This window comes from Clavelina lepadiformis, chromosome 4 (genome assembly GCF_947623445.1).
Source record: "Clavelina lepadiformis chromosome 4, kaClaLepa1.1, whole genome shotgun sequence".
Classification (NCBI taxonomy): domain Eukaryota; kingdom Metazoa; phylum Chordata; class Ascidiacea; order Aplousobranchia; family Clavelinidae; genus Clavelina; species Clavelina lepadiformis.
The window spans coordinates 21,086,706-21,098,403 of NC_135243.1; the positions used below are offsets into that span (position 1 = coordinate 21,086,706).

The 11,698-nt window shown below is 35.2% G+C and overlaps 2 protein-coding genes across 3 annotated transcripts; one reads left to right on the top strand and one right to left on the bottom strand.

Annotated features, from left to right (window-relative positions):
* The first annotated feature begins 536 nt into the window (after positions 1–536).
* LOC143451897 (uncharacterized) lies at positions 537–2,347 on the top strand. The gene is made up of 5 exons (XM_076952666.1): positions 537–984; positions 1,190–1,456; positions 1,620–1,800; positions 1,904–2,056; positions 2,179–2,347. The coding sequence occupies exons 1-5, from the start codon at positions 710–712 to the stop codon at positions 2,305–2,307; spliced, it is 1,005 nt and encodes a 334-aa protein (XP_076808781.1). The 5' UTR covers positions 537–709; the 3' UTR covers positions 2,308–2,347.
* On the bottom strand, positions 2,295–11,698 carry LOC143451896 (uncharacterized). 2 transcript variants are annotated; one of them, XM_076952665.1, is made up of 16 exons: positions 11,315–11,698; positions 10,836–10,968; positions 10,062–10,275; positions 9,758–9,840; positions 9,255–9,475; positions 8,843–8,966; positions 8,124–8,319; positions 7,892–7,989; positions 7,264–7,493; positions 5,209–6,990; positions 4,604–4,780; positions 4,246–4,475; positions 4,100–4,166; positions 3,892–4,029; positions 3,497–3,621; positions 2,295–3,389 (listed from the first exon to the last, which is right to left on the bottom strand). In XM_076952665.1, exons 1-16 carry the CDS (start codon positions 11,525–11,527, stop codon positions 3,257–3,259), a joined length of 4,164 nt encoding a protein of 1,387 aa, XP_076808780.1. In that variant the 5' UTR covers positions 11,528–11,698; the 3' UTR covers positions 2,295–3,256. The 2 variants fall into 2 exon arrangements, with proteins under 2 accessions (XP_076808780.1, XP_076808779.1); XM_076952664.1 differs by having other exon boundaries at positions 7,249–7,493.

Consider the following 11,698-nt stretch of genomic DNA (forward strand, 5'->3'; position numbering starts at 1 on the left):
TGCATGTGGTTGAGCACTTGTATACTAGCTTAGATCCCAGTGGGTTTATAGGTAAGTTAAATAAGTTTATAACAATTGTCAACTGGCAGCGTGACCTAAAAATCTTACTTCATTGAAAATAGTCACTTTTAACACTTTGCTGTAACCTTATAAATAGACCTAAAGCACTATGGTTTCTAACTCTGCAGGGTATAGGAGTGGACACGGAGTTGCGTAAAATCAACCAAAGTAAGCTTTAGCTAAGCCAGAAATTAAATAAAACAATTGTAGTTCTCCCATTCTTTAGCCGCAGAAATTGTTCATTTTCCAGTAAACTCTCGTTATACCTACTTTTCAATCTAACTTTCTGACGATACTTAAACTATTCTACAAGTCTCACAGAAATCACAGATCGAACTCAAACTACAGCCAAGATACGTTTATATCTTCACGCATGAGTTAACTCTGATTTTTATTTGGTTACGTACTTAGTGTGATTGTAACGTCACAGACCGGTTTTACTTTTTTGATAATATGATAATTTCTTAAAATTCGTTTGGGTACAAGTTGAAATAATTAATCTAAGCAAATAAACCGCAATTTGAAAAAGTCTCACGCCACGTAAAGCTGCCAAACTCTTGCCACAGAAAATCCATCTCTACGATGACAAGGTTGTCAAAGGAAAAAAATAACGCAACCTAGGGTTTTGGAATAGTAGCATTTTGGCAATATGTTTTTGGCTAAACCAACCGCTGCAGCGGGTTATCAGTTCTACATGTACCATGCGTTTCATTGGATTATGTCAGTTATACGTCTTTTACCCGGATTATGCGCGGCATGGTTATTTGTAGCAGTTCGAGCCATCTTCGTATTGATTCTGGCATTTGCAGCTTGGATCCGAAATTTTTCCGAGGCTGGCTTCGCGACATGGTTTCTTATGGGCTTTACGATATACTTGCTAGTACATTCATGCCAAGAAAGAATGTGCTTCTGGCCGGAAGAAAGGTAAACTTAAAGCCTATCTATCTAACTAACTAACAAACTAACTATCCCATATCTATTTTTACGGAAGTGCTGCTTTTGCTTCATTCAAAATATAAAATCTTTAGCTTGACTGATCTTTTAAGGGAAGGAAAGCTATAGAAATCGGAACGAATATAGGGCCTAGGGTACATTTTTATTCAAGTTAAATGTTTTTATTAAATTTAAGCTGCATCAAGCAAGATATCAACGAACGTTGTGCGCAAGAATTGCTTTCAAAAGAAGTATCCACGCAACGGAATATTTGTGACACTTTGGAACACGTCAGAGCTGCACTGGAGAGCAAAACTAGACTTGAATTGGAGACAAAAAACACAGCTGATCGTCTGAGAGCTGAATTAGAGAATTCCGAACAAGAATTACGCCGTCTACGCTACCATACAAACGACCTTAATGCAACAAAAGTTCTTCTCGAAGACCAGTTAAACACATCAAGGTTTTTCGTTCTTGCTTTTATTAATATTTGTTTTGTGTGTGACTTATGAGTTTTGTGTTTAAAATTTTCAGCAGTAAAATAGCACAGTGTTCTTGGAAATGGTTGAATACTTAATTGAAAAAGACCGAAATAGAAAATAACAATATTTAAACTAAATTTACAGACAGAAAAACGCCGCCATTAAACAAGATTTCCAAGTCAAATTGGATCATTTAAACGAATCCCTTAAAGATATAAAGAATTTAGAAGAACACAAAAACCAAATGGAAACACTACTATCTTCGGAAAAAGATACAGTCATATCCCTTGAACGCGAAAATACCATGTTGCAATCCACTGTAGACGTAAGTGTTAGCTATCAGTAGCAAAACCAGTAGCCTTGTACTTTACTGTAAACACTGGTAAGAGCTGAGCTAAACTGGGAGAAATAAAAAGTATTGTGTTCAGGTAATGACGAAACAAAGAAAGCAATTAGTAGGAAGCCACACACTTGCCATACAGCAACTTAAACGTCTGGAACAGGAAAATGAAAACTTAACGCAGAAACTGAACGACTCTATCAGGATGGCCGACAATAACCGCACTAAAAGCATCCACAAAGTACGCTTTTCGTGGCTTGAGTAACTTTTCTGGCTAATTTTGTTATACAATATCATTGCAATTGAAGTTAATTTTCTTAATTGCGACCATTTACTTCACTGGAACGTTTCCTATTTGGGCAGTTAACGCAAAAGCTTCAAAATTCTATAACGAGCGCCAAAGGGAAGTTGTCAAACGTGGAACAGGTCCTTGGCAGCGAGGAGAAGGCGCTTTCTGACCTTTCCAGACGAGCCGTGTCTCCCAGAGCATGAAAGTTGATTTATTTAAGCGAAATACACAAATCAGCGACAATTTGTCGGAAAATTAACGAATTTATGCACAGCTCATTAAAAATGAAGATTAGAAAATTATAAATGAAGATTTATCAAATTTAAACCCTAAAAACACTTTTGCATACAAAATATATAAGTACAATGTATAACCTACCACATTTGCATAAGCTTTGATCAGCGATATATAGAGTGATACTTCATCCAATATACAACATACTTTCATACGAATTCAGCTAAGAACATGTTATATATTGGAGTGACTCAAATGACCAAGATACTTGATATATCTTAGGGTAACTTCTACCAGTAAAAAGAATTCAAGTAATGTGGTATTGCCTATCTAATTTTGAAAAAAGTTATATACATATCGTATGAAAATTACTGCTTGAATGTTATAAAAAGATGATAATAAGCCAGTACAATATTTACAAATGAGAAGAAACATAAAATACAGGTACAAAATTTGTTCACATTGGCTGTATCACTGAAATTGCTACAGTGCATAATTGGTGATTAAAAAAACACAATGAAGTAGTCATAACACAAGTGCATAAAGATTTTTTACATTATTAATGTACCAACACTGAAGTTAAGTCAATGCATAATTTAATTGGCTAAAAATAATAAGACATGAAAAAGATTAAAATGTTCATGTTGTATAAAAATCATGAACTTTTAACTAATGGGATTGAAACTTCCAAGTGCTATGTACAAAACACCAAAAATTAGATTGAAACTTTCAATTACCGAACAAAGCAAATACAATTCACAGATGTCAACAAAATTAGATTAGATCATTAGAAGATAATTATAACCAGCCGTAAGATTTCATAAAATTAGTTTTTTCACAAAGCAGCCAAATTTTACCACTGTCTAGCCTGTTCAATGAAGCACCTGGTTACAATCGTCTTCTCTTGGCTTCGATCACTTAACGACGGTCCCAAACATCCAAGAGTCTTTCAGCTAACGTTTTAAGTTCATCAGATAGCTGGCTGTCTGCCCTTGGTACCTGAGCCACTCTTTCACAAACATATCGGGCTTCTAGCACAGGCAAGTTGGATCTAGGATTGCGAAAGAAAAATGTTAACTTTGCCTGATGCTCACCAAGATAAAAACTGACAACAAAAACTTCTAGCGTAATATTTTGCTGAAAAGCTATTGCTCATACATGTTGGTGATAAACTTTCCGTGTTCACTTGCGTGAAGTATTGTCTTGGCGAAGCTGGCAGCAGCATCCACCAGAATTTCTTGGTTTGATAAATCGTCCATTTCAGGTTGCAGGATAATTTGAACCTGTAGCCAAAAAAATTTGCGCAGTGAACAATACTGATTAAGAACCATAGGTAATGTGCGTCAGAATGTGGAAAACGCAACAAAAAGAAAGTATTTCTCCAAAGATTGCGGAAGAACATTTTTTGGTCATAGAATTCCACAAAGTAAAGATAAACACTGACAGAATAGCATTATTATGCATGATATGATTGCGTATGATTTACCAAGCATGCAGTAAATACATAGCAAGCAATACAAACTGGACTTTAAAACTGCTACTAAACAAACCACCTTTTTATGAATTTCAATGGCTAAATCAAATTTTTCACCAGCGTTGCAGTATTCTGCTGCAGAAATAAGGCTTTTTATAGCATAGTTCTTGGAACAATTTGGATTCTTTTTGACCAATTCCAGTAAATCTTTACAATCCTGCACAAACAAAGGAAGTAAAAGTAACAAAAGAGTTTTATTAAATTCCAACAAATTTCTATCCATCCACCTGGAATCGACATTCTTCAGGGAGCCGTTGAAGCTGTAGTAGCTTATGACTAGCCTTGAACATTTGGCTGAAAAAATTAATAATAAATTGTTGTTCAATAGTTTCAATATGAGGACACTGACCACAACCAGTTACATTACAAGTACCTGTAATATCTGAAATGGTTCAAAACAGTTTTTCCATCTTCCTTCAATATGCCTTGTTCGTAATAGAGGTTCGTATCTGACAGTTTGGCCTTGTATTCGTTGTAAGCATGTCTGTAGTCATTGCATTTCTCGTCGTCACTTTTTTCAGAGTCATTCAAGCAGAGATAGAGCAAAGCATTTGTGTCAGTGTTGAGTAAATGAAGGATATTGAGTCCTTCACTTCTTTGAATCTATGAATAAAAGAAATTTATACTTTTAGGAATAAACCAATTTTTCAGGTAGATTTTAGGTAAAATATATTCATTTCATAGTTTTCACTTCAAACACTGCTAATAACATGCTTGTCTATGTGTCCTACCTCAACAGCAATTGCCTTAGCTAGCTTCAAGTAGTAGATGTGAGTTTCACGATCTCCATCAAATCCATCATAAAACATCAAGCGACCTCTTGTGTATAAGATCGATGCAAGAAGCTCAGCCAGATAAACTCTTTTCAGGAGATCCTCGCTTAAAACCAGACATTTCTCCTCAAGTTTCTGGAAAAAGACAAGAAAAGTAATTATACTAATAATGTTCTCAAATCAAGTAAAATTATCTAAAGTGCAAATTATAACGTATGTGCAATGTATAAAGTGGTTGTAACGGAAGCTAACTGCTTCAGGATAAATAAAAATTGTGAAATTATCTTTTGCAATCAATAGTTATGTTGTCAACAGTTTACATGACAACTTTTAAATTTATCATTGAACTGACAAACATTGTTACAACTACATCATTTTAGCCAGGATATATACTTTTGTGCAAGAGTTAAGTAAGAGGAACTTCTTTACAACATCCATAGTTCTTTGTATAATGATAAAATGGTACACAAAGACAAGAACTAAAAATATAACTTTGTACGATGACAATATCACCAGTGGTGATTCACCACGCAATAACTATTTTTGACATAATTAAAACTTACAGACAAAAGACCACGATCGAAAGGAAAAGCTGATGTCAGATTAAGTTGGTGAAATTCTTCTGCTGAACTGCATTTATTCATCATAACCTTTACAGTGGCTTCATTAAGGTTTGGAAACACTGTTCCAAAAAGCTTGACAAACACATCTGTATCTTCTGGTAATCGCTGCAATGTCATTCTGCAACTGTCACAAATCGCTTTGGCTTGCTTATCTATGGTGGAGGCTTCAAATGAAATTTCAACACTTCCCAGGTCTCCGTTTCGCTGTACAAATTGTATTATGTGGTCATACGCCTTTTGTAGGGGGGTGCATGCTTCTTTTGGCTTTCCACATTGAGTGAAGGCAAACCCTTTTACCTCCTGCAACCGTACCATCAAGATTGTTTTGAAGATGTTCATCTCATCGGGTAGTGAATCATGATGGGCTTCTGCAACTTCAAGAATTTTTGAAACGTGACGAATTATTGGCAAATAGTTCTTTGCCTTCTCTTCCTGATTGCGATTGTCCTTGGGAAAATGACAGGACAAAGCAACCATGGCATTGAGCAGCATCCTTTTCCACTCGCTCGAGTATTCCTTGGGCATCACGCTTTTCAGAGCAAGCCTAACCACTTTGTGAATGCTGATAGTTCCCTTGTAAATATTCTCCTGGTCTTCATTGATAACACAAAAACCAGCGCATTTCAACTTACCCAGTAAAGAGTTAAGCACAGTTTCTGAAATAACAAGTCGTTTGCTCTTTTCTGGGTTGGCCAATAGACAAACTAAACGCTCAAAGAGATATAACGGAATGTCTTTGTGGTGGTAGAAAGAACTGTAGGAGAATATTTTCAGCAAGTCCACTGTGCAACCTGGAAAACTGACCTGACCCAAATTTTTAAGGCCCATCTTCATAATCGTCATAATTGGTTTGCAAACTGCTGACTGTGTTCCATACTTCTCCTCGAAATATTTCGTTTCATCTTCAGACAGCTCTTTACTTTCATTATTTAGCTGTAGTAAAGATTTGAAACTACAGTAATTGCCTTGTGAGTGCACTTTGCAAAGATGCCTGGTTGGCACCAGACCAAGTGGGAGGTTATGGATTTCCTTAGCAACGTGTAAGACACATTCTTCTTCCTTTGAGGGCAATGTATGGCCACCGTGAAGAAATTTCTTGGCTTCTTGATCAGTAAAACCTTTTACTCGAAGATGACATTCTTCAGGAAAATAGCAGAGAAACTCGTCAGGAATATTAAAGTGGCTCGACGTAGACCGCTGTATTCCAATTAAGTAAAAATCATTATAATTCTTCAATCTCTGCAACAACAAACTCAACAGTTCGAATTCCTTGTAAGCATCGACGTTGTCAAGGACAAGAAGAAAAGGCAAGCCACATCGTTTTATGTCCCTCACAAGATCGTTCACTAAAGGCTGCTTGTGGCTTGGAGGTGGAACATGGACGCCGGCATCTGATAGGCGATTGTGGAGAGTGGATAAGGATTCTGAAAGAGATCTTTGGTATTTCAAATGAACAAACCAGATGACTGACAGAGGATGAGCACGTTCGAATTCCCTCGCATATGAGCAGGCGCTCTGTGTCTTGCCACAGCCTGGTGGACCATTGAGAAGAACTCTATGAGAATTCTTCAGAATCATTTTCATTCGATCGTAACTTTCTGTTTCTTGAAAGTATGACACAACAGGCCATAGGCACCTCATTTCAAACAGCTTTAAATATGACGATTTTCCAATGAGTTTGGTAAATGCAGCTGATGGAGAGAGCTTTTTGTGTGCGGTGACCTACAGCAATTAGTAATTTCAGTAAGTTACACTTTTATAACAATTATACACCTCCAAGTACAACTTATAACAGCATTAACTAATAATAAAAATGTGAATAATGTGACTGAATTTATATTATCACCAAACAATAAAATTTCATCCAAAATCACTGTTATCAACTTAGCTAAAAATCATTCAATTAAAAAGTTAATTTAAAACTTATATCTGGTACATAAAAAATAAAATGCCTGGTAAATAACAGTAACTACTGTTTACCATCAAATGTGATACCTCATCAAATAGCTGTTTTATGAATTTAAAGAAACCATGGTTTCCATTGTGGTATACAGATTTGAAGCCTTCATCTATAAATCTGTTGACATTGTTTGTTTCAGCCAGCGGTGTTGAACTGCGAGTGATTTTTTGGAGTATTCTTTGTTTTTGCTCATCTTCCAACACTGAAAATATGTGATCCCATTGGTCCTCAAGGAAATGCCCAAATCTTGCACAAATTGGGTTTTCTGAACAAACAAAAATTACTTCATGGGTTGTTTTATAGCAATTTTAGTGAACCGTGAGATAGAAACTTTAACCATGGCAGCAAAAATAATCATGTGCAATTGCGTGTTGTGCAGGGCAACAGAAATCGATTAACCTTTTGGGTGGTTTTCGTTGCACTGTACCAGCTAATATAAACAGGACGCAGTATATTATTAACTATCACACATTCTGCAACTACACACAAAACTTCAGGTAAAAATATGGCGAATTGAACGATATAATTTTTGCCCACAATGACACCTATAAAGAAAACGCTGTTGGAAAAGCAGAAAAACAACAGCTAAATAGTAAAAACAAACTTGTCACTCTGAGACATGGATATACAATTATACAAATCTATTGCATCTTTAATACCAACCTTCTAGATGACAATGCACTCTTCTCAATCGAGAATTTTTAAGTGCAGATTTTAGTTCGTCAATTGTGGCCCTTTCATAACCTATTCCTTCTTCCCATCTGCAATGAAAGTGTATCTTTCCGATAAAAATGAGTATACAGCAGTAAAACAAGTTGACGGCAAATCAACGTACAGTGTTACATCCAATTGAAACAGTTAAAAGTCAAAGTAGAATCACAGAAACAACACTTACATGTAAAGAATGTTCAGTCTCTGTTTGCTCACGTTGTGTTTGTTTGCCTCATAAACGTCATTTTCTTTGTCCTGGACATTGAGATGTCGTAATAGGGTTCGCCATTCGTTTGGCGCAATCCTGCAGTTGATAAGCCTATTGTATAACTCGTGCTGTTCTGAGATTTGTTCTTCAATTTTTGCTTTTTCCATTTCACCTGTTGACAATGACATATGTGCAAAATCTACATTTACAAGTAATAAAAGAGCACAAGTCTATAAAATATTGATAGTTTTAAGTATGATTACAAAAAAACAAATTCTAATAACAAAAGATAAAAAAAAATCCAGCCACAAAGATTTATACAAGTGCTTCCTCGATTATGTAGTTCCTAGTTTAGAAAATGTTTTTAGAAAATTGAGCGGATAAGCAAAAAACGAGTAATTGAATCGTTATATTCAAGAGAAAAAACAATTCTTTTACGTTCCACATTATCGTTCGAATATGAAGCCATCGCAAAATTTTAAGATACTTAGAACTGCAAATACAGTAACGTTAATGAAAACAGGCTATATTAGACACTCTGTAAAGCTATAGCTGTATGAAGCTTTACATATCATTAGTTTCACTTGTATTTTTACGTCATGGAACCACTTGAACAGCCGACCAGAAAATCTAATGCTGGAGGTATGGATAATGAAGAAAGCCTTGTACCGTAATATGTTACGTAAATTACACACTTCTATAATGGAAAAACCACTGATGCTTTATCCCTTCAAGTTTGGCTTCAGTCAATAAATCTGCAAGATCGTCCACGTTTGGTGAGCCTTTGCTCTTCTTCCATTTGCATAACATTTTAGAAAACTGCAAAAAAATCTTGATTTCAGTAGATTTTTGATGCACCATTAAAACGTTCTGTTACCATGGATTACAATTTTTGTGCAATGGATTTTGTAGGCATATGTATATGTATCTATAAACTGGAATATGAGGGGTAACCGAAAAAGTTGATATGCATCACATGTTAATCTGTTTGCACAATAGAAATCAGTGCTTGCCAAACTTTTTCAACATTTGGATCACTTGGCAGTAAAGCCGGGTCAGTATCATATATGTTAAAATATTCATTAACTGACAGTTTTTGTCAGATACCTTATTTGCACGTGAAACATTCTTCTTCTCCTTTATAATAGCTTCAACATCATGCTCCGAAAGTTTTAGGCAAGACACCCCAAACTGTTGCCAGGAGTATGATTTACAATTTTCTATGGCCACCGTTGCAAATTGTAAGTCTTGATTATCTAGAGGAGTTTTTCTTCTTTCTAGCATTGCTGGTGGCATGGAAAAAAGGCTTGCTTTGTTCTTGTTGTAATCTGCGATGATAATATCCAAACAAGGTAGGGTGCAATATTTGCATTCAATGATTTTACTCTATTTGATTGCATCACTCTGTTAAATATTAACTTCGACTGGCACTAACAGTAAATGTTAACGCTGACAAAGATATGTAAGCAGTATGTGTAAATTTCAACACAGTTCTGACCATGATAATAGCATGTCTAGTAGGTATCTAAGACTGCAGAGATAATGTCATACATATTGTATGATGTATACGAAGATAATAAAATGTGACAATGATGGAACATTAAAAAAACCTTTCAACTGAATGCCAACATTGTTTAAAGCTTGAGCCAATTTTGCTTCAGTGGCTTCTTCAAAACCTTTTTGTTCCAGCCACCTAAAAATATTTTAAAAATTTAAAGGATAAATTTTAGTGAAAATTGACAATAATTTGCATAAAACTCGGTATACATATACAGTATATATAAATGTTTGAAATGCTAATAATTTACATAAAATTTGACTTATGTTAAATGATGCAATATACGAACTAAATATTGTCTAAATTGTTGTATTTGTTAATATGTGTATTTATAATTATTTAACAATCAAGCTTACACTGTCAAGATGTTGAGACGTTCTAGACTTGCTGTATTTCTAGGCTTTCCCCGGGCACGAGCAATGACGGTTGACAGATCCTCAATTTTCAGATTTTCGTAAAGCCTGCTCCACTGGTCTTCACTAGTTGCCGATGACAAATTATATAGATCCGTGACAAAAAGGATAAATTCTTCCAATTCCTTTATTCGCTTTTCAGTTGAGAACTTATTGTCTGCAAGTTTATTTTAATATGACTAGCCAAAAATACACTTGAGATAGCAATACCAATTTTTCCTTAAATAATTTTAGGAGATAAAGCTTTTCATATGGTCAGAAGTGACGTTGACCTCAGTATGCGTCTTGTTTGCTAGAATAACTAAGACTTGTCTAGTAAGCTACTTGATCTTATCCTAATTATCTTGGAACATTTATAAAACCATTGTATGAGGTTTTAAAAACAAATTACATGTAATAAAATACTTCAGTTAATCTGTGAAAGTTTCACACTTAGCATGAAAAATATTCAAGCAAAGTTTTTAAACCGGGTTTTTATGTGTAGGCTTTTCTAGTTACAGCAACATATAATAAAATTTACTAAAATATCATCAGTATTACACCAGTTGATAAAGTCCCACTAAGCATGTTGAGGTAACCATTGAAATGGCATAGCAACAGCAAATTTTCCGTATCCATATATGCAAAGATCACTAGATATGTACAACTTAATCAACAACTCCAAAATGTTAAGTTGTTACGGCCAAGACATGCTTTGAAAACTTTACACATCCCAACCTTTGCCGCTGTATGTAATCCACCATCGTTGCGCTATAGCAAAAAGCTTATCTTCCTTTAACAATTTTATCACATTTTCATATGTGGCCTCCTCTTTCTTGCTTTCCCTCCATCTTAATAGAATGAAGTGGATCTGTAAACCATACAGACATCTTGTTTGTCAAAATATGAACAACATAAAAACACAATACAGCAACAAATTTATTGATGATAATTGATACTGTATTTCTGCTTGACACATTCAGATGTGGCAGCATGCACTGTAGCCTTGCTTTTTAGTTATCAATTAATATTCAAATAATTAGCTGAGCACTGTTTGTTTCAGCAACTAGGCTATATATTGGAATGGACAAAGTTTAGGTTGCATTTTGATATAATCTCTCTGCCCCATTCTACACTTTTTATTAAACAAAACATACAAAATTGTCAAATAATTAAATAAGCCAATGTAAATGTATGTATGCACAACATTTTCATACTTTATAGGGCCTTGTATCCTTATATTCAAGATCGTTTAAGTCACTGGTTGTCAGTTTAAAACAAAAACGAGCCAATTCTTCACAAGTTCGTGATTGACAGTGTTCCAACGTCTTCTCCAGATCCCCACAATGTGCATCACTGATTCGATCTTTTAACAATCTTTCAAATGATGTTGGCATCAAAAACGATGCAGCTTGTGATGTTGTTTCCATGCTTACAAAAATGGTTCAGTAAAACTACATACTGACATAGCCTAGCCAGTTACTGTTAGGCCTACTGACTTCACAAAAAGAATTGCAGATTTTACACATCGGCATATTTTTGCGCTACTGTGCGCCCACAAAATCATCCAGCCAATATAACCAGTAATCTGCCGTCATAGA

Coding starts and splice junctions, on each gene's coding strand:
- LOC143451897 (XM_076952666.1), top strand. CDS start 710: ATGTTTTTGGCTAAACCAACCGCTGCAGCGGGTTATCAGTTCTACATG. Junction 985..1,189: donor TGCTTCTGGCCGGAAGAAAG/GTAAACTTAAAG, acceptor ATTAAATTTAAG/CTGCATCAAGCAAGATATCA. Junction 1,457..1,619: donor GACCAGTTAAACACATCAAG/GTTTTTCGTTCT, acceptor CTAAATTTACAG/ACAGAAAAACGCCGCCATTA.
- LOC143451896 (XM_076952664.1), bottom strand. CDS start 11,527: ATGGAAACAACATCACAAGCTGCATCGTTTTTGATGCCAACATCATTT. Junction 10,276..10,835: donor GATTACATACAGCGGCAAAG/GTTGGGATGTGT, acceptor ATAAACTTGCAG/ACAATAAGTTCTCAACTGAA. Junction 9,476..9,757: donor TGTTGGCATTCAGTTGAAAG/GTTTTTTTAATG, acceptor TTATCATCGCAG/ATTACAACAAGAACAAAGCA.